The 24767-nt window shown below is 39.9% G+C and overlaps 4 protein-coding genes across 6 annotated transcripts; 2 read left to right on the top strand and 2 right to left on the bottom strand.

Annotated features, from left to right (window-relative positions):
* Positions 1-1155: 1155 nt before the first annotated feature.
* depdc4 (DEP domain containing 4) lies at positions 1156-4355 on the bottom strand. 2 transcript variants are annotated; one of them, XM_055162316.1, is made up of 9 exons: positions 4225-4355; positions 3534-3939; positions 3281-3432; positions 2979-3174; positions 2681-2913; positions 2461-2603; positions 2179-2304; positions 2029-2107; positions 1156-1924 (listed from the first exon to the last, which is right to left on the bottom strand). In XM_055162316.1, exons 1-9 carry the CDS (start codon positions 4322-4324, stop codon positions 1725-1727), a joined length of 1635 nt encoding a protein of 544 aa, XP_055018291.1. In that variant the 5' UTR covers positions 4325-4355; the 3' UTR covers positions 1156-1724. The 2 variants fall into 2 exon arrangements, with proteins under 2 accessions (XP_055018291.1, XP_055018292.1); XM_055162317.1 differs by having other exon boundaries at positions 2053-2107.
* A 625-nt stretch (positions 4356-4980) lies between these two features.
* tcp11l2 (t-complex 11, testis-specific-like 2) lies at positions 4981-18655 on the top strand. Its single transcript, XM_020926204.2, has 10 exons — positions 4981-5120; positions 6685-6868; positions 6949-7081; positions 7151-7271; positions 7351-7574; positions 7645-7781; positions 7859-8028; positions 8097-8278; positions 17279-17451; positions 17597-18655. The coding sequence occupies exons 2-10, from the start codon at positions 6697-6699 to the stop codon at positions 17857-17859; spliced, it is 1575 nt and encodes a 524-aa protein (XP_020781863.1). The 5' UTR covers positions 4981-5120; positions 6685-6696; the 3' UTR covers positions 17860-18655.
* Positions 8723-17065, bottom strand: LOC110161460 (uncharacterized). Its single transcript, XM_020926202.2, has one exon. The coding sequence runs from the start codon at positions 15806-15808 to the stop codon at positions 11639-11641; it is 4170 nt and encodes a 1389-aa protein (XP_020781861.2). The 5' UTR covers positions 15809-17065; the 3' UTR covers positions 8723-11638.
* A 224-nt stretch (positions 18656-18879) lies between the features above and the next one.
* On the top strand, positions 18880-24464 carry LOC110161643 (apoptotic protease-activating factor 1). 2 transcript variants are annotated; one of them, XM_055162314.1, is made up of 21 exons: positions 18880-18988; positions 19487-19644; positions 19746-19935; positions 20010-20207; positions 20287-20476; positions 20616-20728; positions 20820-20951; positions 21030-21268; positions 21338-21505; positions 21672-21803; positions 21980-22093; positions 22166-22344; positions 22423-22549; positions 22649-22774; positions 22848-22988; positions 23091-23216; positions 23305-23448; positions 23560-23688; positions 23768-23893; positions 24017-24136; positions 24234-24464. In XM_055162314.1, the coding sequence occupies exons 1-21, from the start codon at positions 18895-18897 to the stop codon at positions 24447-24449; spliced, it is 3162 nt and encodes a 1053-aa protein (XP_055018289.1). In that variant the 5' UTR covers positions 18880-18894; the 3' UTR covers positions 24450-24464. The 2 variants fall into 2 exon arrangements, with proteins under 2 accessions (XP_055018289.1, XP_055018290.1); XM_055162315.1 differs by having other exon boundaries at positions 18953-19092.
* The last annotated feature ends 303 nt before the right edge of the window (positions 24465-24767 follow it).

Genomic DNA, 24767 nt, shown 5'->3' with positions numbered 1-24767 from the left:
GACTTTTATACATCATACAGCCACATTTATACAACTGTGCCTCTATTTTTCTACAAAGAGAAAGTAAATTTTTTTATTTTTTTTTTCCTGTGTACATCTCCAAAACTCAAAATGCTCTGTTCCAATTGGTAATGTCAGGAAGCAGTAATTTTCAAGTAAACAACTACCTTTTACCTTTAGTGCAGTAGATTGGCAGTTCCAGGTCTAAAATAATCCAAATGATTCTAGTGAATGAATCATTGAAGAGAGACACTAATAATAACAAGTCTACTGAAGCTATAGTCACTATAGAAATATTACTCAATGTGGTATATAGGCTGCTTGTATAATCTCACTAAACGTAATATGGAAGCAGTACTTCATTCAGCATATACTTATCAATATTGCTAAACATCATGTCCCATTTTATGTATCCTTACGATGTTGGAATGGCTGACATTTATTGTAATCTGTTAACCATGCCATGCAAGATGACAAAAACAATTTAAGGATTAAGGTGATTTACATGAATAATGCTGTGCATTTGTTATAGCCCTTGTCATAACAGGCTTTGTGACATTTTTCTAATAGTCGCACCACAGCTGTATTTAGCCTTTGGCATACACAGTCTATACTATATATTTGAAATAAACGCCCAATTGCTCTAAATGTGTCAGATTTATATAAAGACAAATGATGAAAAGGGTCAAAATAAATTTCCTTGCAATAATCATTTGAGCTAACGCAACCTAGCCATACAAAAGCTAAACCAACGCAGCTGGGAGGAGGTAGCGTCAGTGTTTGGGAGGCTGAAAATATGGGTAATAGGCTTTCAATATACAAGAATGATCACTTACCTAGTTTTTCGAAATGTATAATTGACTCCTCAAGATATATAAAAATCCTTCACAAATAATTTCTGTCAAGCTTCAGTCACTTTCCCCATGACTTCAGGTGCATACGAATTAGCTAACCTAGCTTAGCAGGCGTTTGAAAGAGCAACTTCCGGGTTTGTCACAATGCATCTGTAACGTCATGGGCATGGTGTCATCTTCTAGTCAAACCAAATTATAATACTCAACAAAATTAAAGTAAAATAAAATAAGCTATTAATGGAACTAAAAATAATAACCGCTCCAAAAGAAATGTGGAGAAGGAAAGACAGAGCTTTCAAAATAAATCTTCCATGATTTATTTCAGACTACATAATCAGTCACTGAAATGATTCAACTATGTGCAACATAGGTAGCTGTTAAGGCATACAAACACAACACTACACATAATGGTGTATTGATTATACATACCAGTATCATTTAAGCGTAACCACAAAAACAAAACAATACATGTAAAATATGTAGATAAAAACGTTAACTGCAATTACAATGTTAGAACATTAATAATTAATTATAGTTATTATGATTAAGTTTCTTTAGTTTGATCACCATTGTTTCCATAATGCAGATAAAAAAACACAAATTGAAGTCCATTATTTACCAAACTAGTTATTATGAAAAATATTTTTCTATTATTCCAGAAAATGTTTTAGTAAATGTATATACTTCCTATCAAACAGAAATGTGTACTGTATTACACAAATCAACCTATCATCTATCAAGATGCAGTAACTGCTGCACAAATTTTGATTACGAGCACTAGGCCTACAGATCTCACCAGATAAATTGTACATTTGTTAGGTGTAGATTTTTACTTGGAAAGCTTTACTAAAAGTTAAGTTAAAATTGTATTCAGAAGGGGGTTTGGAAATGCTGGAGAAAGACCACAGGGTGATGTTTTTCAAATTCTTTGAGTAAGCGTTTCTTTTGTTTGGCTGGCATTTCCCTGTTCACTGAAATATTGTAAAGAAGCTTCTTGAGGCTTTCAAGAGTGGCAGCCTCACATTGGTCCTCATACTCCTCTGATGTCATCTGCTGGCAAAAAGTGAAAGCTGCAACACAACAACATTCTGCATTACTTACTTACTCACATACCTAGACATACAAGTGAAGTTACAACTAAGACCGTGGTGATTGATTAAATAGTAAGACAGACTTGGTACAGTGTCTGGATCTTCACCCTGCTGCATCTTTCTCAGTGTTCCTCTGACACCGTCAATAAGAGATTTAGGAGTCTGAAATAAAACAGAAATGATGTCACCTAATCTCATCAAAAATTTGTAACTTAATATTAAACATACAATACCTTGAAGAGCTCCTTATGATTAGACATTAAAAATAAAACCAAAGCCTCAGTCTGAGATTGGCAAAGCTTATAATTCTGGACAATTGCTTTCTGAAATGTTCGGCAGACAAGGGTCCTGTTATCTGTCTAAATGCACAAGTAAAACACATTAGATAAATTTTTTGGTCTGTCATGGTATTTTTTTCATGTGGGAACAACGAATAAAAGAAATACTGAACCTGGGTTTAGACATGCAAAATCTAAGTAAAATACTGATCTTTCAAAATACAAATTAAAAAGTACTTGTTTCTGTAGACGACAAGCTTTCGGGTGAGCTGCAATGGCCAGGAAAGTCAACAGTCTTTTGAGTTCATCTCTTACACTTGTGTCAAGAAGTCGAAAACATAACTGGAAGGCTTTAATGGCGTCCTCAGTTTTTTCACCATCTAATTACAAGACAACAAGATGTGTTTATCTTTAAAAAAAAAAAAATCATATTGTCACATCAACTCAAATATCTCACTTATAAGTTGTAGGATGGCAATATGTATGTCCAGATAGCGCCCAGAGATAAGCGGGCTTTTTTCTTGTCCATTGTAATACTTGGAAATTATGTCAAAAAGCACTCTCTTTTGGTCTGTCAACTGCTCTTTATCATCATAATATTGCTGACTAAGCTGCTCTCCTGCAGCCACTATCAGTTGGTCAGGAAAGAGCTCAAGGAGATCTGCTGCAGCAGACAGCCATTCATCCAGCCTAAAAAAATGAAATAGTTTAAACCAACATTAACATTTGTATATTGGTCTACCAGGATTACTTACTGGGGAAGGTTTAAGGTATCTGTCAGCTCCCTCTCCAAGCATGTGTTGGAGATAATAAGGTCTTGTTTGGACAGTGGTCCCAGGCTGGTCTGACGCTGAACCTTGGAAGGAGAGGTCAAGATGGAATCCAGAACAGGCACTTCAACAATCTGTAAAAGCTGAAGGAGGGTCTGCTGCTTCCAAACCTCTTCCACCACTATTAATATGAAATACATACATGTTTATTTATATACCACCTGCCAAACATTTTCAGACATTCAGTCATATCATAAAAAAGTGCTGTATGATACCAGTCACATTACCAGCTTTGGAAAGTAACGGGGTTGTAGTGCTCCTTTTGCCTTGAAATGGTGAAGTGGGCAGTTCAACATTTATAGTCCTCAGTAGCCTATGAATTCTCCTATCAAATGGGCCAGTAGCAATAGGATTTGAAATGGTTCTTATTTCAGATGGGCTGAAGAGAAAAGGAAAACAAAAGAACTGTAATGTATATTCACTCCTCCGATAAATGTAAAAAAAATATATATATTTTGATTTTCATGAGGTTCAGGTTACCTGTAGTCCTTGTTCCACTTTGTGTCAAGCTCTTGTGGCTGTACATTCTCAGTGTTTGTGTCCACTATGGTGGCGCCAGGCTCCATAAATCGGTAAAGGCTTGAAGTACTGTCCTCAAATGACATTTCCTTTCCTTTGCGAAACAGCTTTGTTCCCACAGGCTCAAAAACTTTGGCTTCCATCAGAGCCTGACACAGACGTGCAGCTTTAAGACGAGACACTTCACTTGTGTTAAACATTACATTCTGCATCAGATAGCTGAGGACCGCATCCACAGCATCAGAGCCCATGAAGCAGTCTACATGAAAACGAAGATGTCTCCGGCACCGGCGCACCTCTACCTGTGTTTTTAGTGCATGGATTATGTTGTGCCATAGCTGCGTAGCACCAAAAGGCCCTGAGTAACCTATAAAATATTATGAAGATCAAATTAACGCACATAGAAAATAGTAAATAAAGAGGCAAGACCACAACGTATGGGCAAAAATAATAAACGATCAACATTTTGGTATGTGAGTAAGGATTACAAAAAATAACGTTCGCCTTTACAGATGGAAGGGCAAAGTTCATTTTATACCTGCCCTCGATGGTCGAACAGCAGTCTCAGAGCGACCACGCTGTGTATTCCCGTGAGTACGAGCAGTAAAGTTGATTAAAACAGTATTTAATGTGTTTCAAAGTGCACTCTTACCTTGTTGTACATGCAGCACATTTTCGCGAAAACTTCGCGTTTGACTGTTTAATCTTCTAAACCGAGGAGTCAAATCTACCGCCATGAAAAATTCAACCATTCAACACGTGACTACACTCAGTCCTTCTAACACTGTATTACGGTTTAGGATTTTTTTTTTTTTTTTTTTTTTTTGCTGCCCCCTGTTGGCATAAAGATTTGATTTCACACCTCCTCGAGTTGTATTATTACAGTAGTACAAAAGGTTCGTTTTTCCAGTTTGTATGTTGGTTAAATTAGTTGAATAATTACACATACGATATACCTAACAATAATAAATAGGCTAGTACCCAGAATAAAAATGTTGCCTATGCGTGTCTGCAATCTTAATTTGCTGGCAATGTAGGAAATGTAGGTTGTAACGTGTATTCTGTAAATTGCGATTAATTTCTTTATGTAGGCCTAGGCCTATGTATGTTTTGATAACAGATGGCTAAATATAGAAGGTTTTTATTACACATGTATAAAGCCCTGTGTTCTTAATACAGTACATCAATGACATTAGTTGAGGTCACATCCGTAAACAAAGACACTCCATACGAAGCTGAGGGGGTTATACCATTTTAAACACATGGTTTTCGGCTGCAAATTTTGTGACATCCTTGTTTTTTTATAATAAACACTATTCTAATTTCGTATATATATCCTGGAATAATGTAAAGAAATCGTAATGTAGAGCTGACAGTAATATATCAGAGTTATTTTTAGATGACGGTCCCCCGTTGGAAGAGTAAATGGTTTAGTCTATTTGTGCCCGAGGAGCTGAGAGAAACAAGTACCTTTAACAAGCAGACGACCAGAGCAGCACATCGGGCAATCTTCAACCTCTTCTGAGCTGTTGTGGAGACTTAAATGAGGTAATACACGCCTGCACATTGAATCTACACCTACATCTTATAAATCGTGGGCTTTTAGTCAACTTTCTTTGGCAGATTCCCTTTGTTGTTGAGCGGAAAGTCGACTACAAATCAAAAAACTAAACCAGAACAGCCTGTATTGCTATAATTTATCTATTTGGTAGGCCTAGAGTTGGACAAGTTATACAATTGACAATATAAATGACTTAATACAACGTATGTTTCGTTGACAATACTCAACGTTTCAGCGTTATGAATAATAATAGTTATAATGAGAATATAGTAAATTGTGTGTATTACAGATAAACCTAAAGCATTTTATTAACATCCGTGAGGTCTTGTTTTGGTCTGGGAACCTGATCACGTGTACCCTGTCCTTACGCGTGTGTGGACATTTTTTTTATCCATGTGCTCTACTATGTAACCAAAGACTTTCCTTCTGTGGCTGACAGACAGATGGCTGCAACCAATAGGAATTGCCAGCTTGTCTGCGGTGCAGCCCACGGCTTTGTTTACATTATACTGCAGTAAAATCCCTTTGCCAGCGTACTGTCTTTGTTAGTACGAAGTCGGTACAAGGAGAACTTGTGTCTTGGTGACGTATTTTTAGTGGTCATCAAAGTATGGTATGCAATTAACCTTGTTTTAACATTTTATATTTTAATAATTTCGTTACCAGGCGCTGTCATATGATTTTTTTTGTATTAAGATGTGTGTAGGCCTATATTCTTTGAATGACGGTTTCTGGACACAGCAGGTTTACATGGTATCCATGGTTCACACACTCACATGCACCCTCACCCCTATGCTATCTTTAAACTGAACTATCAGCAAGCGGCTGTGTGTATTCATTTTTGGCTGTTGATAAGTGAGACCAGAAAAGGTGACAGTGGCACCCAAGGATCATTCTAGCAACACTGTTATTTTGTAGGTAATAAATAACTTTTTTGCTGATATTAAGTCATAATTAAAATAATTTGTTTGTTTTTTCTGAACTGTGAAATTGTATATTTTCTGCTGTTGTTTGCATAAAAGGACCAGTGAAACAGGATCTTTCTGACTGTTGAGTTGCTTTGTTGCCCTGGAGACATTTGATCGTAGATAGGGCCAGACTGTGTCCCTTTTATTGCCAAGAAATTCTAGAAATAAAAGTTCCTTGGTAAAACAGGTGGCCATGAAAAGACCTAGAACCTATGAATTCCCATGAGGACTACAAAATGGCCCCATCTTCACGACAGGCACAACAACTGGTGTTTTTGTTACACATTTTTGGCCATCTTGTTAATGATGAGTGAACAGCATTTGTCACACTGTTGTCACACTCTCGTTTGTTCTGTCTGTTTTACAGTTGTAAGTTTGTTAACTGCTAATATCACCTTTACTCAGATATATATTTTTTGTACAAGTAAAAGCATTTAAAACATGTTTAACAGAAATAACTTTTTTAATTTATTAAACTTGCCATTATATTCTTATTTAAGAAAAGGAGAATTTACATGTATAAATTGTTTAAGAGATGGGGGGTATTAACTATTATTGTAATTGCAGTATATTGTAATTACAGCATTAACTCACCATGCCTTTAAATGATGAGAGACCAGGCTCCATGTCCTTCAGCGGTGAGGACCAGGGCAGCGATGTGGAGTCCTCTTCAGAGCGCTGTGACAGCATAACGTCTGCAAGTGACCTGGACTGCTCCCAGGAGAGCTTTGCAAGCAATAACTCCAGCAAACATTGCACACCATCCTGTATGTTTTTTTATACTTCTACGTAATGTGCAATAGTTGTTTGTTTTCTCATTTGTTGTTTCACATTTGTCCACATACAGCTAGCCCACCCAAAGTACTCTCCTTGGATGAAGTCATGGATTCTGCCAGAGACCTCTCAAACCTGACTCTTGCCCATGAGATTATTGTTAATCCAAATTTCCATTTAGAAGCTAACAGCCCACCACAGGATAGGTATAACACATTTAATTCTTTATTTCACTGTTCCAAACACTGAGTAAACTCTCAACCTCTGCTTTTCAGTTTATTTAAATCAGTTAAAGATAATCTCCACAAAGCATTCTGGGATATCCTCGAGGCTGAGCTCAATGATGATCCACCTGAGTATGGACAAGCCATTAAACTTCTGGAGGAAATCAAAGAGGTTAGCTCCCACAACCAGAAACACATTTGTCATGTGTTCGCTGGACAGTAACCAATTTAATATTATATCTGGTCATTAGACAATGTTGTCATTTCTCAACCCTGGTGCCAATCGCATACGGACCCAGATTATGGAGGTGCTGGACATTGACCTAATTCGTCAGCAGGCGGATAATGATGTCATAGACATACAGGGGATTGCCTCATACATTATCACTACCATAGGCAAAATGTGTGCACCAGCAAGGGATGAAGAAATCAAGAAGCTTCAACATAACACAGACAACATAGTGACACTTTTCAGGTGAGGCAAAGAAAAAAAACCTTACAAACTACAAACTGCTACAAACTTATATATTGGTTGCACCTGCTAGGGAGATCTTCCGTGTGCTGGACTTAATGAAAGCTGATATGGTAAACTGGGAAATAAATAATATACGACGTGTGCTACTTAAACAAAGTGTTGAATATGAAAGAGCAACATTTCAAAGCATTTTGGACAAAACACCCAGTAAGTGCTACTTTATTTATTAAAATCAATTGGTTAACAAAATAATAAAATAAAAGAATAATAATCTGTTATCTCAGATTCACTGAATAACACCACCAAGTGGATAAAATGTGCACTGGAGGAGTCACAGTCTGCTGTCAGCTCCACTGAAGTGAAGCAAACAGCTGTGCCTGGGCCTTTCCAGGTCCTAAACACTGCCTTCCTCCATCTCCTCACATGGGACTACACCAAGAACACAGTACCGGAGGTAATTTTCATCCTAGCATTCACTACCTCTGAGTAAAATCACTTTCTAATAATTCATTTCCTTGTTAGACCTTAATGACGGATGAGGGACGTCTACGAGAGATCCAGGAGCATTTACAGCAGTGTCAGGCAGTCAACGAAGTACTGCTTATTGTTTACAGTACAATTGGAGGACCTATTCAGGGCCTGCCCACTTTGTCCGAGCGGCTGAAGAGGATGACTACTGTGCTACTGGATGGAATGCACAGACCGTTAGTGCACTTTGTTTATTTTATTGTTTTTAATTAAGCATAAAACGATGACCACTGGTAGATTACATAAATGATTACGGTACACTTGTTAATCTGTGAAAGAGTTGCATGTAGGAAGTGAAAACATTAAAAGGAAATGGGGTAAATAGGTATGCTATGGCATAATTTTGTCCCCTCATGTTAAGAAGTCTTAAAGGTGCTTAAAGGTATGTAGCTTCTCTGGTGGGGGCATATTTGTAGAGTGGTCCTTATGTTTTGTCCATGTAGCCCTTTGGTACTCATTAATTACTTGAGTGGGCTCTGGGTTCTTTTACAGTGTACTCTCGTACTAAACCTAAACTACTTCTAATATTTTGGGACAGCAGTACAGCACCTTTAATACCAGACAGGAAATGACCAAAAGCAGATAGTCTATGGGGTACCAAATTAACACCAGACACAAAGTAGATGTAAAATAACCCTCCCTTTAATAAAGAAAAATTAAATAAAAATGCACATTGAAATGCTTTCAAGCTTCACCAAAAATGTACAACAACTCTATTGTTCATTTACTAGTCCTAATGCCGGCATCTAAATACACCCTACGTTGCAGGCCTGTATCGATGCTCGGGTACGGTGTGACCAAAACCTCCGGGTCACTTCACTCAAAGAGCAAAAAACAAAATAAAAGCAGGGTACCTCGATAATCGTGTTAATCCCACCCGAATCGTCCGGTCCAGTTCCGTGGCTCCTCGTCTACTCCGATAATACAGCTCGGCGCCCCCGGCTACAGCGTGTCTCCAACAGCGATCCAGGTGCGTCGTCCACACCCGCTCCAAACGTCTCGTCCCCGTATTCCACGTTGCCAGAGGTACTCTGAGCGTCGCGGGCACTCAGAGGACTGTCTGGGGTCCGTTCTTCGTTGTCCTGTCCGGTAACGATCCACTGTAAGCTCCTTGTACCGCGTGGTTAGCGAACAGCAGCTCACAGTCACTTTAGCGACGATGACTTCTCAATAAGCTAGTAATAAGCGGAGAAAGTACAGTCCGCAAGCTTCGCGTTGAAACTACACTGTTTTTTGACCGCAAATCACACACATAACTCACGGTGGATTCTCTGGGTGACAAACCACAAATCTTTACCAAAAAAAGCAAAAAACACGAGACAACTTTAGCTGTAGCTGTTTTTTTCGGGCATCTCCCTCGGATCTCTTCCTCTATCCCTCTAACCCGCGCGTCTTCTCACGAGAACTCACGTCACTTTACAGACTATATTAGAATAGGAAAACCACTTTACCACTTGTACAGTATTATAAAATAAAATATTAATATTTCTTATCTCTTTTCTAGTTTTAGCAAATATGTTTGTAACCATAACATGAACTATATTTTAATGAATGAAGAATAAAATAAAATGAATTGTCTTCTTTTTTAAAAAACATTTATAACTATGAAATATGCTTTTGCAAATGTACTTTTAACACATGAATTTGTTTTTTTTTTTAACCGGGTTACACCCTCCCCCCACTAAATGTCTGGTGTCCCCAACAGACTACCAAAACTCTAACTGGGAAGAATGACCCATAACTCTATAACTATTAGTCTTTTCCAATAGTAATAACAACTCCTCCATGAATTATTGTGATTGTCTTTAGCCTTTCCCAGCTCATCATAGGTTAACCGAACTACTGGTTTAACCTGTCTCTTTGACCTTAATTTTGGACTATCAACCAATTGGTCACGGGGCGATCTAATTTTTGGAGTCATGGCAGCCCGTGTTGCTCTGGGTCCCACCATTGGTTCTGGGGTAGAATAGACAGCATCTTCATCTTGGTCTGCCTCGTCTTGTGTGATTACTACTGGATTTGTCTCAGTTTCACTTTCAATTTCTTGATCAGATTCCACTCCTTCTAGTTGTGACTCATTGTGTGAACTTTCCTCATCACTTTCACATTCTTGAACATTTGGTTGCTCCTCTTGAGTCTCTTGAGAACCAAGAACTTGTCGTAATCCTTCTCTGACTCTTTCTCGAGTATAATAACGTTGTGGCAGCTCATAGTACTCGTCCTCAGATGAGTCAGAATCTTGAGATACTTGAGGCTCAGCCATGACTGTCGGTGGCTTTGGAGTCTTTGTCTTGGTCTTTTGTCTGACAGGACAGTCTTTGTCTTTATCAGGTTTTGTCAATCTTACATCCTGTCCTATAGGGAGAATGTGGTCTCTGTGGATTGTTGTTGTTGATACTACCACTCCCCTTTTCTTTTTTCAACTGGTATACAGGGAGATTAGGCATCTTTCCAATGACACGATAGGGTATTGGGCTCCATCTCGATTCCAACTTGTGTTTTCCTTTGAGACCCCAGTTTTTTAGTAATACTCTGTCTCCGATCTCCAAGGACTGGAATCCAACTCTTTTGTCATAAGCCTTCTTGTTCTTTTGATGGACTTTGTCTGCGGTTTCGGATGCCAACTTGTATGCTTGATGGAGATCTTCTTTCAACTTTGACACATAACGTGAGTGACTCTCCACAGCTTTATCAGATGATGTCCCAAAGCATAGGTCTACTGGCAGCCTGGCTTCCCGACCAAACATGAGAAAGTAAGGCGAGTAGCCAGTAGCATCACACTTTGTACTGTTGTAGGCGTGAACCAGATATGGGACGTGTTGGCTCCACTGACGTTTCTTTTCTGCACTTAGAGTGCCTAACATTGACAGGAGTGTCCGATTGAACCTCTCAGGTTGTGGGTCTCCTTGCGGATGGTATGGGGTTGTCCGTGATTTTCTGATTCCCATTATCTTGAGCAAGTCTTTGATCAGGTGACTCTCAAAATCTCTTCCCTGGTCGGAATGAATTCGTGTGGGGAGACCATAGTGTACAAAGAATTTCTCAACTAAGGTCTTGGCCACTGTTTGCGATGTCTGGTTCTTAGTCGGAAACGCTTGGGCATATCGAGTAAAATGATCAGTGACCACCAAAACATTGCTAAAGCCTTTAGAATCAGTCTCCATAGAAAGAAAATGGATACATACAAGATCCATAGGACCACTGCTCAAGATCTGGTGAAGCGTAGCAGCTCTCTGCGGAGGAGTCTTACGCATAACGCATTCGCCACAGTTTTTGATATGCTGCTCAGCATCTTGGGACATTTTAGGCCAGTAGAACCTCTTACGGAGCAAGTCCAGGGTTCTCTCTGTGCCAAGGTGTCCTGACTCATTGTGAACAGATCTTAAAACAACACCATGGTATTGCTTTGGCAGGACCAGCTGAGCAACATCATCACCAGATTGACGCTTGGTGATGCGAAAGAGCAGCCCATCTTGTATTGTCAATTTGTCTTTTTCACGTTTCAGGTGAGACAACTCAGGACTTGTGTCTGTCCACTAGTTCTGCTGGAAAGCTTTAATAGCTGGACCGATTACTGGGTTTTCATTCTGAGCACGGGCAAGATCATCAGTGGAGACATGTTCTAGAGACTGCATCTCCATTTTTAGCGGAAAGGCATAGATGTCTGGAATGCGTTCAGGGGAAGCTCCCGTTTGATCAACACATCTGACAGGACTGTTTGGTGTTTCGGACGCTTGCACCCTTTTGCAGATTGACTTAACAGCTGCCTCTGGTATTGTTACCCATTCAGTGCATGTGTCTGTATTGTCAAAGTTTCTTGAAAGAATGTCGGCGTCGATATTGTGTTTACCTGGTCGATAGTGAACATCAAAATCATACGTAGACAACGCTGCCAGCCACCGGTGTCCCACTGCGTTGAGCTTTGCAGTCGACAGCACGTAGGTCAAAGGATTGTTATCTGTACGTACTGTAAAGCGAGCACCATACAGATAATCATGGAAGCGATCCACCACTGCCCATTTAAGTGACAGAAACTCCAGTTGGTGTATCGGATATCGTTTCTCAGACTGGCTTAGTTTCCTGCTAGCAAATGCAACGGGCCTCAAGTCACCATCCTGAGGCTGGTAAAGGACGGCTCCAAGTCCTTTAAAGCTAGCATCCACATGAAGCTCGTAGGGTTTGGTTGGATCCGCAAAGGCTAGCACTGGCGCATGGGTAAGGCAATGAATGATCTGGTGAAAGGCTTTGGTGCAGGAGTCATCCCATCGCTCTCCAAAAGGTTCAGACTCTTTCAAGTAGAACTTGTTCGGATCTGCACTTTTCTTTCGGCTCTTTTGCGTTGGGGCATAACCTTTGGTCAGTTCTGTCAAGGGTCTCACAATAGCGGCATAGTTTTCTATAAATCGTCTATAATACCCACAGAAGCCCAAAAATGATCGCAGAGACTTCACATCTCGAGGCTGAGGCCAGGTTGTGACAGCCTCCATCTTCTGGGGATCAGTAGAGACACCTTGAGCAGAGACTATATGCCCTAAATATTTCACTTGGGGCTGACAGAACTGGCATTTGTCCAGAGAGATCTTCAGCCCTGCTTCTCCAAGGCGATCCAGCACTTTGAGAAGCCGCTCTTCATGTTCCTCTAATGACTTTCCAAAGACAATGAGATCATCCAAATAGACCAGGACCTGGAGGAGGTTCATATCTCCGACTGTCTTCTCCATTAACCTTTGGAAAGTCGCCGGCGCTCCAGTTATTCCCTGCGGCATTCTCTCAAATTGGAAGAAGCCAAGCGGGCAGATGAATGCCGTCTTCTCTTTGTCTTCTTCTGCCATGGGAATCTGGTAATACCCGCTACGCAGATCAAGCACAGTGAACCATTTGCTTCCTGACAGTGAGTCGAGTGCTTCATCGATGCAAGGAGTTGTGTACTGGTCTGGCACGGTACGGCTGTTCAGTAGTCTGTAGTCTATGCACATCCGTATCGTTCCATTTTTCTTCCGAACTATAACAATCGGTGAGGCATAGGGACTACGGGACTCTTTAATGATGCCAGCACACAATAGCTCCTGTAGATGTTTTCTGACATCCTCAATGTCTGCAGGTGCCAGGCGACGGGATCTCTGCCGAAAGGGTCTTGGATCGGACAGGCGGATAGTATGTTCAACTTCTTTTGCTAGGCCAACGTCCCATTCACTGACAGAGAAGACATGGGACCGTTCAGCCAGTTTCTGTTTGAGCCGCTCTTTCCACTTTCGGGGCACGGGGGAGTCACCAAAGTTGATCTGACTACTGTCAAAGTCAGGGGTTTCTGGTTTTTGGAGTGGCATTGAAATTACACTTTCAGTGCGATACATATGCCCCATGACTGTTCCAACTGGGATGACTGTTTCTCTGGCCGATTGGTTTTGCACTAGGATTCTGAAGCTGTTGATTTGGACAGCGTTGGCTGGCACAACCATGGGCTGTAGCAGGACGTCCCCCGGCAGCAGAGCTAAAGGTGAGGAGTCAACCATTAAGATCTCTTGACCAACAGTTTGCTTGAAGTTGACTTTGCAGGTTATTTGCAGGTCTTCTCCTGGAGGTAGTGTCAACGGGTTGGGACCTTGCCATATCACACAACCTACCTCGTCATCCTGGGTGGTGAGGGAAACAGTGTCAGAAAGTATTTGTTGCGGTTCCCTTTGGGCTTGGATCCCTAATGTTTTTGTTATGTCGACCCCCTTTTTTCTGCATTGTTTAACCAAGTTTCGGACATGGCTCGTGTTGGTGCCAACAATGACCGGGATCGGCTCTTCTTTGGGGCTTGGACAGATCAGAGCCAGAACAGTCACTGTGTGATTGGTACCTGTAACTTCAGCTGGATACTCAAAATCGACCACCACATAGCCACGGTAGGGGTAACTGACATTGGACTCACTTAGGCCCCAAAGGTCGAGACCAGTCACTGGTTGCACGGGAACTGAAGACAGGTTGGCTTGGTACCAGGACTCAAATATTATGGTAACCTGAGATCCACTGTCGAATAAGGCATCACAGGACTTACCATTCACTTTCAGGGGTACAACACTTGGTGGGCCAATCAGTCCCTCAGGAATACCAGTTGATGCAACGGTGGAGAGCAAACCTTGTTTGACATTGCAGTTTGTGTCTGCGCTTGGGGTCATTTCAAAACTTGGATTTTCTTTCATTGTCTTCACAGTTTGAATGAGCTTCCTAATTACTTTGCCCTGATTTTCAGGATTGCGACACTTTGCCACAAAATGCCCTTTCTCGCCACAACGGTAACAGAACTGCTCAGTAGGTGGTTGCCTGCTTTTGTTGGGTGTTCTTGTTTTTGGCACAGCTTCCACTGTTTTAACTGCTGTTGGCTTTGCAGAGGGTTCAGGAGTGCCATCTCTTTGTGCTACTTTCTGCTGTAGCCTCTTGACTTGTTTCTTTAGAGCAACAAGTTCATTTGTGTCACTGTGTTCACTAGACTGGACTGTGGACACAGGCGGCGCACTGTAACTTTTCTTTGCCGCTTCAGGGGACTTGGTCATGCAGGAGGCTAGCTTTGTTTTGAGCTCCTTGACTTCAGCTTTGAGACTCTGTATCTCCGCATGGCTTTCAGCTTCTACATGTTTTGATCGAACTGGCTGGACATGAGGATTGAGTTTTCTCCTGGATGCCTCGTACTCTTCCTCTGTACGGATCTCACTTAAGAGCTGGAGAAAAGTTGGAGGTGAGGACTTTCTTTCTCTAAGGCGCAACTGGATTAGCATGAGATCCGAAGCTGTGGCCCCTCTTAGGAGCTGCTCCAAGCGAGCTTTGTCTTTGCCAGCAGCTGGAAATCCTCCTCTTTGAACAACTTTTGTGAGGGCTCTCTCCAAGCGCCTCAGAAAATCAGACAGCTTTTCACTTGCTTGTTGCTGCATTAACCGAAAGGCAAAATAAAGGTCATCGCCAGACTCTGCACTTCCAAATGCACTTTCCAGAGCATCTAGATACTCAGTGGGGCTTGCTTCAGCATCAGAATCCCAGACTGACTTTGCAATTTCTAGAGCGGGCCCCTTTAAACTTTCCATAAGCCGGCGTCTTTTCTCTCTGTCCGTACCTTCACTTTCTTCCACCATAAGCCAAGCCTGCTCAAGCCAATGGTCAAATGCTTCTTCACTGGGGGGAACAGGCAGGTTCCCTGAGAACAGCCGCAAACGTCGATAACCCCCTTCTGCTTGTGGTTTTCGGGTCTTTTCCAACAAATCACCAACGGCTAGTAGGATGGACTCAGTGGGGTTAGTTGGTGACTCAGAGCGGACTGACTGTGAAGGGGCGTCGGGGAGTAGACCTTTAACATCTTCCATGGTTTTGCCCTCAGCAGCTAGCAGAGTTTGCAACTTGACACCGAAATCATCAACAGGTACAGGTTCACCAACAGAGATGATTTGCCAGCTCTCTCCACTTTCAGCGTTGACCACTTCTTTGGGCACGTCAGCAGTTGAGAAATCTTCTCTGCATTCACATAAAACCATCAAGCGTCCTGATGAGGTGTGGAACATGCGGCCTCTGACACGGACGCGGCCAAAACATTTTACAGTTCCCACTGTCTCCTCAATCTTGGCTATGTCTGCCTCTCCTGGAACCATAACCATGATGGCTTTACTTTCCTCCAAATCTTCACCTCGACACCATCTCTTCAGCTCGGCGGTCAGCTCGATGAGGTCTGCCATGGTTTAAAAAGCCAATTGAACTGGGAAATGTCAAATTTGTAACTTTTGGAAATTTTAAAATCTAGTGTAATGCCCCTTTACGGTACCTAGCTAGACCCAAAAGATCCCAGCGGTGCCTCCATTTTATGTAGCCCTTTGGTACTCATTAATTACTTGAGTGGGCTCTGGGTTCTTTTACAGTGTACTCTCGTACTAAACCTAAACTACTTCTAATATTTTGGGACAGCAGTACAGCACCTTTAATACCAGACAGGAAATGACCAAAAGCAGATAGTCTATGGGGTACCAAATTAACACCAGACACAAAGTAGATGTAAAATAACCCTCCCTTTAATAAAGAAAAATTAAATAAAAATGCACATTGAAATGCTTTCAAGCTTCACCAAAAATGTACAACAACTCTATTGTTCATTTACTAGTCCTAATGCCGGCATCTAAATACACCCTACGTTGCAGGCCTGTATCGATGCTCGGGTACGGTGTGACCAAAACCTCCGGGTCACTTCACTCAAAGAGCAAAAAACAAAATAAAAGCAGGGTACCTCGATAATCGTGTTAATCCCACCCGAATCGTCCGGTCCAGTTCCGTGGCTCCTCGTCTACTCCGATAATACAGCTCGGCGCCCCCGGCTACAGCGTGTCTCCAACAGCGATCCAGGTGCGTCGTCCACACCCGCTCCAAACGTCTCGTCCCCGTATCCCACGTTGCCAGAGGTACTCTGAGCGTCGCGGGCACTCAGAGGACTGTCTGGGGTCCGTTCTTCGTTGTCCTGTCCGGTAACGATCCACTGTAAGCTCCTTGTACCGCGTGGTTAGCGAACAGCAGCTCACAGTCACTTTAGCGACGATGACTTCTCAATAAGCTAGTAATAAGCGGAGAAAGTACAGTCCGCAAGCTTCGCGTTGAAACTACACTGTTTTTTGACCGCAAATCACACACATAACTCACGGTGGATTCTCTGGGTGACAAACCACAAATCTTTACCAAAAAAACAAAAAACACGAGACAACTTTAGCTGTAGCTGTTTTTTTCGGGCATCTCCCTCGGATCTCTTCCTCTATCCCTCTAACCCGCGCGTCTTCTCACGAGAACTCACGTCACTTTACAGACTATATTAGAATAGGAAAACCACTTTACCACTTGTACAGTATTATAAAATAAAAATATTAATATTTCTTATCTCTTTTCTAGTTTTAGCAAATATGTTTGTAACCATAACATGAACTATATTTTAATGAATGAAGAATAAAATTAAATGAATTGTCTTCTTTTTTAAAAAACATTTATAACTATGAAATATGCTTTTGCAAATGTACTTTTAACACATGAATTTGTTTTTTTTTTTAACCGGGTTACATCCATATATATCCCACAGTTCTTTGCTGAAATTAAACATAAAAGATAATAATAATAATAATAATAATAATAATAATAATAATAATAATACAACCACTCTCGATATTTTTCAGTAACTTTAACCTTGAGGAGACACTGCAGGGCGTCAGTGCACAAATCTGTTGTGAATTGAACAAGTCTCTAACAGAGAGAGGATACTCCCCATTGACCTCAACATTGCAAGCTACTCTTACAGGACAGATATGCAGCATCACCGAGAAGGATAATCCAATCCGCACACTAGTTGGTAAGATCAATGGAAGTGGAATAATCATATTTTGTTGTTGTCTTTGTTGTTTCCTTTGATTGAGTTATTAGATTTCACATCACTTTACAAGTATATATTTTGTCTATGTTAATATAGTAACAAATATTAATTGTTAATTTAATAGAGGATCGTGTGCAGCAGTACTTCAAGATGCTCCTCTGTGATGCAAAGCCTCAAGGAAAACTTGAACAAGTACCAGCTGGTCTGACCATCATCAAACATGACCTAATGCCAGTAGCAGCTAAGTTCTTATCTTTGGTAAACTACAATAAGACTGTCTATGGACCTTATTATGCAGATATCATCAGAAGGCTCATGTTCAACAATTTCCCATCTGAAGAAAGACCATCTCACAGTGCAGCTCAGGACACGGCTGTGTCAAAATAAACGTCTGATCGCAATTAAGTGTAGAAATACTTTCTTGGGGAAACTACTACATTGCTTAATAGGTGTATAAAATCATGATTGCTACATTTTAAAGAACACAGCTTAATGCAAGCAGGGATCATTTCTGAAATAATTTTTGTAAAAAAAGGCTTGACAACTTTTTACTCCAGTCTAACGTCTCAGAGTGACTGTATTAGGGATTTATGTATTTTTACTCATCAGTATATTGATATAAAACTCCTTTTACTTTGAAAGGAGTCTGAACAGAATTTTTTTTAATCTTTAGTAAAGTTTACATTCATAAGCATATTCAGCCCACAACAGCCATTTATAGATTTATGCAGTGATGCAAGTCTATTGACATGGACTATACTGGTACATTTATTAAAACTTAGTTTAACTAATAGTTGACTACATTTAAATGGGAAGTAGTATGTAAAATATTACAGTTAATAAAAAATACAATGGGCATGTTATTTATCTTTTGTTCTAGCTAATAAAAAAATAACTGTTGTTTGCATGGTTGTCTTTGTTTATGTATAAGGTTAAAAGATAGTGAAAACTTTGTATTTCTGTTACACATACATTAGGAAGTATCTTTTACAGTATTGTAATTGTATTCAGTCTGGAAATGACAGTTGCCATTTTGTTTTGTTTTTCATTGTCTAAAGATGGACCCAAAGATTCAAAAAAGCAAAGTTGATTATATGTTTACAAATGTTATATTTGTCCCTTGTTTATGTACATAAACTGACATGTGACTAAAAGAAAATAAAGAATATGACATTTAATTATATCTAAGGGTTTCAGATGGCATCACACAAGTATTCTTATGTAAAATAATTTCACAGAACACTGGTTCCGACTACTCTCCCTACTCAACTACTGCGTTAGACGTAGGTGTTATAGTAAATCACAATGTAAATATGTTTTGTCACTTTATTTTTTTCTTTTATTCATAATGAAAAATTAGTAAACGGACTGTAAACAAACACAGCAGGTTTGCCCAGTGACATGTGTGACTTCATTGGTCACATGACCAAATCCTGGCTCGCCATTGGCCGCTTCAGCTCTCACCGGGGTTGTTGTTTTCGTTCTGAATCAGGAAGCTCCTCTCCTTCAAAACTGGGTGTGTAGTTGAGGAATAAATGATCTTTATATTGCAGCTCATTTATTGAGATCTCCAAAGTGACTTAAGTTGGTGACTATTGAAGACTTATATTCTTCATCCAGGTGAATTTTTCCCTCGTATGAATACTCGAAAGGAGACTTTCTTTGTTTCTTTATCAACTTGTCAAGGCATGCTTTAAGACTAGCTGTTAAACTAAAGTGTGTCAATCTATTGAGTCAGCGAGGTTGCGTTACATCGCAAGTTTTTATAAGTAACTCGTGGAGGATTAAGGTTAGATCTGTTGTTTGGTGTTTTAAGATACTATATGACTTAAAATACTATATGACTGTATTATTGTAGCTAAACTTGAATTGTCACTGGTTTCATTTTGAATATCTAGGGTAGAGTACTACATGTACTACATGCACAGAAACTATGATGGCGCATGGTTAATATTTTGTAACCTGTATTATAGAATATTGGTGAACAAATCGGATTTGAATGTTTAATTTTCAGTGCCTGGGGGAGCCATGGCACTGGACGAAGGATCGCGGAGTTGTCTGCTGCGGGTCCGCCACAGACTGGAACAGGACATCAAGCCCAGCTATATAATGGACCACATGATCAGTGATGGAGTGATGACTGTAGATGAGGAGGAGAAGATCAGGACTCAGGTAAGTTACTTATGCATTTGCTCAATTATATGGAATTATAGATAAATATTTGTAATGTCATTTTCATACCAGCAACTGAATGCTAAAAACTCTTCCCATAGGAAACAAGAAAAGATCAAGCAGTGGCACTACTTGAGTTGATTCTCAGGAAAGACAATCGTGCCTACATTTCATTCTACAATGCCTTAATTAAGGAGACATATGATGACTTAGCCAGCTTACTTCACGCTGATTTACCACGCACATCACCTACAGCATATAAGAGTTTCCCTGATGGCTGTACACCATATGGTAAGAAATATTTACAGTGACAATGGCTTTATTGTTTCTGGACAGTGATCCTAAAAAGTAGTGTTATGTAATAGTTCAGGTAGTTCTGAGTGAAGGGGGTGTACCGCAGAGGCCCGTTGTATTTGTCAGTAGACCAGAGCTCTCAAATAAAGTCCGAGAGAAACTTTATCGGCTTCAGAAGGAGCCTGGCTGGGTCACTATTTATGGGATGGCTGGTTCTGGCAAATCAGTGCTGGCTTCCGAGGCTGTTCGTCACCACAGTCTTATTGAAGGTAAACCATTAGGAAAGTGCTAATTTAGTCTTTAATTAAAGTCCTTTCATTCTTGACTTGTATTTCCTCTTCACTGCAGAGTGCTTTCCTGGAGGCATTCACTGGTTGTCCATTGGCCAGGTGGAAAAACCAGACCTGCTTGTGAAGATCCAGTCTCTGTGCTTTCGTTTGGAACAGGGCTTAGACTCACAGTTGCTTCATAGACCTCCAAATTCTCTGGATGAGGCCAAAGAACGCCTGCGCTTTCTCATACTCAGGAGATATCCAAGGTTCAACAAATATACAATATTTATATTTTACTTAAAATAGATAAGGTGTTGTCCAAATGTCTCCACAATGATGTTTTTTAAAAATACATTTTACTTTGTCTTGCACATGTACCTTACAGCTTCTGTTTGTATTCAATAGATGCTTGCTGATTTTAGATGACATCTGGGACAGTGCAGTATTGAAAGCATTTGATATTAATTGTCGAATAATGTTAACCACCAGAAACAGAAGCCTAACAGATTCTGTTAGTGGTATGTTTTTGTCTTATTTTGTCCATCGTCACTGACCATGATATTAAAAGAGATAAAAAACAGTTCCTTTTGACATGTATTCATTTTATAGGTGCAAAGTATGAAGTTGAAGTAGAGAGTGGTCTGGATGAAAAGAAAGGCTTAGAGATTCTTGCTTTGTACACAAATAGTAAAATCCATGGTCTTCCTGAAGAGGCCCGCAGCATTGTCAAAGAATGTAAAGGTTTGTAAACTTTTAAATATATGTGTTACACTTTCTCCACTGTATTTTGAATTTTATTAAAATGTCTTTCTTTATTAGGGTCCCCTCTTGTGGTTTCTCTCATTGGGGCATTATTGAAAGAAAAGCCTAATCGTTGGCGCTACTACCTGGCTCAGCTGCGGCAAAAGCAGTTCAAGCGTATAAGAAAGTCTTCTTCCTATGATTATGATGCTCTTGACCAGGCCATGGCTGCCAGCATTGAGGTGCTCCCAGAGGAACACAGGGAACTGTACAAAGACTTGACTGTGCTTGAGAAGGACGTCAAAGTGCCTGCCAAGGTCTGAACATAGTACAACATAAGAACATTGGCTGTGAGAATTTCCATTGAGTATTTCCATCGTTTCCAGGTGCTATCAATATTGTGGGACTTACCTATTGAGGAGGTGGAAGACATTCTTGAGGAATTTGCCAATAAGTCCTTACTTTTTGTGGACTTGAACAACAAGCCATATCTTTATTACCTCCATGATCTTCAGTTAGACTTCCTGGTAGAGCAAAACCGCAATGAAATTGAGGTCAGTAATAATAATATAGTGTATATATATATATATATATATATATATATATATATATATATATATATATATATATATATATATATATATATATATATATAGTATTACAATTTTAGTGTTGTTCTTGCATGTAAGGTTTAAAAATCTGTTAAAACATGTGTTATAGAGCCTACACACAAAAGTAGTGCATCAGTACCAGCAGTTCTATAAAAATGGACATCCTACTTCAGGTGATGAAGAAAGTCTCTACTGGATTCGATTCCTCACAGATCACATGGCGAAGGCCAATCTTACTCAGGTAAGATATTTGACAATATGCTACAATAACGGTTAAGACGGGTTGAACAGTTTTGTTTCTCAAATATAATTCTTAATGTTATGTTTCATTATAAGTAAATAATAATAAAGTCACTGTAGTAATAAACTAAATCAACATGTCATGTACCAACACCCCTCTTTTGCTATTTTATCTAGGAGCTCTACTCTCTCATGTTTTCACTGGAATGGGTTACTATTAAATCACAAGTAATGAGTCCAGCTCATCTTATCAATGACTACATAGCACATGGACCCATTTTGGATAAAGAAGTAAGTGGCATTCTTCAGCCAATAAAAATACTATAAAGAGTTTGGTTATCACAGGTTCTCATTTTGTTTTAGAACAGTGAGGTACGCAGTCAGTTCCAGGAGTTCCTGTCTCTGAATGGTCACCAGCTGGAGCACCGTCCGGATGTGGTTCAGCTGGCTCTGTCTGAGCCCCACACCTCTGAGGTTTACAGACAGGCTTGCATGCAAGCCCTGGAGCGATCCAGCAGAGGAAAACTCTACTTTGACTGGCTGTATGCACCAAGCAGCCCTTTCTCTGCTTGAATTTTATATGACTATTAATTTTTATCTATTTTATGTGTTCTATTCAGGAACAAAAAATGTGTAGAGAGTCTGTCCCTTCTGGTGATACACCCACACCAGGGCTCTCTGTACTCTGCTTGTTTTTCTCACGATGGAGCAAAGATCGCATCATGTGGAGCCAGTAAGACCCTGAAGGTACTGTGGTGAACATGCATTTCTGCTTCAGATAAATCTGTTTGAAAATAATTCTTAAACCTAATACAACTGGTTGTTTTGTTCATTCTGTCTATAAAGGTGTTTAAAAGCACATCAGGTGAAAAGCTCATTGAGCTGCAGGCCCATGATGATGAGGTACTCTGCTGTGCCTTCTCTCCAGATGACCAACTCATAGCTACCTGCTCTAGTGACAGAAAAGTAAAGGTAAATATTCAGTGTTTCAGTGAAAAATAAATGTACCACACAATTTTGCTAGAAAGGGTTTCCTGTGTTGTAGATATGGAATGTGGAGCGATCAATGCTTATACGAGTTTTTGAGGAGGAGCATGAGGAGCAAGTGAACCACTGCCAGTTTACCAACACCGCACACCGACTTTTACTGGCTACATGTTCCAATGACAAGTTTTTAAATGTAAAGGTAAGTGCTGTTTTCTATGTGTAAATCACTTGTCTGCAGAAATTGGTTGATTGGACCTCAAATGTAATTTATTTATTTTGTTTTTCTATACTTGTGTCATAGCTTTGGAACCTCAATAAGCCATCTTCACAGAACACTATGTTTGGTCATTTTGAGCCTGTCAACCACTGCTGTTTTTCACCAGATGATGCCATTGTTTCCACCTCCTCTAATGACGGCACTGTGAAGGTTATATAGTTGCCCTGCTAAATAAATATATAAAGTGAAGATGTTCTATGTAACTGTACCTAAACCTGGTGTTTTTTCATATGTTTAGCTATTTCAAGTGTCTTCTGCCAATGAATGGAAAACGATAAACGTAAAAGCACTATTTGATGCTGATGAAGAGGTACTTGTCAAATGCAGCACTTGGACTGCTGATGGGAAGCGTATTGCATGTGCGGCCAGAAATACAGTTTGGGTAAGACTTGTTTTGATTTGTCTGTATATACACTCCATTATTCATAACCTCCTATAAGACCCAATGTATAGAATGTTTTGACTGATTGTTTTGTATTTTATGGCTTCCTAGATATTTGATGTTGAGACGGCTAATATGGTGTTTGAGATTCGAACCAATCGATTGAGCATGGTACAGTTTTGTCAAGCCTGCAATTCAAGTAACCTTCTTGCCATTGCATATTCTAACTATGGTGTTGAGGTACATCTCTCAAAAGCATCTCTCTATTATTATTTAGTACATTTATATTGTATTCATAATTCTGTATTAATTTTCACAGCTGTGGGATCTAGAGTCTAACAAAAAGATGGCTGACTGCAATGGTCACCTTAGTTGGGTTCAGCGACTTCAGTTCTCTCCAGATGGTTCACAACTGCTCTCCTGCTCTGATGACCAGACTATTCGGGTAGCTAAAATATTCAATGTTATGTTCCTCCTCTTACAAATACTGGAATTGTCTGTATTTTAGGCATCAATATTATTTGTAGTGTACTCATGTTCTGGTTAACATTTTGTGTCAAAATTCTAGTTATGGGAGACAAAGAAAGTGTACACCTCCTCTGCTGTTTCCCTGAAAAGAGACTCAGATGTTATATTCAGTGATGAAGAAATTATTGTGTCAGCTGCAGACTATTGCAACAGACTGCAGGTAAATGTGTAGTGCCAAACTGGTATTTGAGAGGCATCCAATAGCCGAATGAAAACAAAATACAGACTTTCATATAATAGAAAACACTGTGTCTCAGGTTCGTCATGGGAGAAAAGGACAGGTGTTGTTTCAGTCGGAGGAGAAGTCCTCAAGGATTCGTTGCACCTGTTTGTGCAGCCAGCTCTCCACTGTGGCTCTGGGACAAGAGGACGGCACTGTAGAGGTTAGGGTCAACAGTTATGTGACAAAGCTATGTAAACTGACTATGATATGGTTCAAATACTATTATTATATAATAGCGTATATACTATGATATGTCTACTGTGCTTATACATTTTCCTGAATCTGTTTAAAATACTCATCTTTATTCCTGTTTATGTAATATTAAATTATAATAAGGATAAGAATGATAATATCTTTCTTTACGCCTGCTTTTGCTTTGTTGTTGCCTGATGCACTGTGGAGATTGTCTTGCAGAGCTCATGAATACAGGGCTAATGGTATGGGTTGACTACTTAAACATAGAGCAATTATTATTATTAAATAATAATAATTATTAAATTAAATTTTTAATAGATCTATTTATAAATGACAATCAAAACATATACATATTTATAGCATCTGTACTGTG

This window comes from Boleophthalmus pectinirostris, unplaced genomic scaffold (assembly GCF_026225935.1).
Source record: "Boleophthalmus pectinirostris isolate CB_2022bp ecotype Guang Dong unplaced genomic scaffold, ASM2622593v1 HiC_scaffold_49, whole genome shotgun sequence".
Taxonomy (NCBI): domain Eukaryota; kingdom Metazoa; phylum Chordata; class Actinopteri; order Gobiiformes; family Gobiidae; genus Boleophthalmus; species Boleophthalmus pectinirostris.
This window is presented reverse-complemented; position numbering and strand designations above follow the sequence as displayed.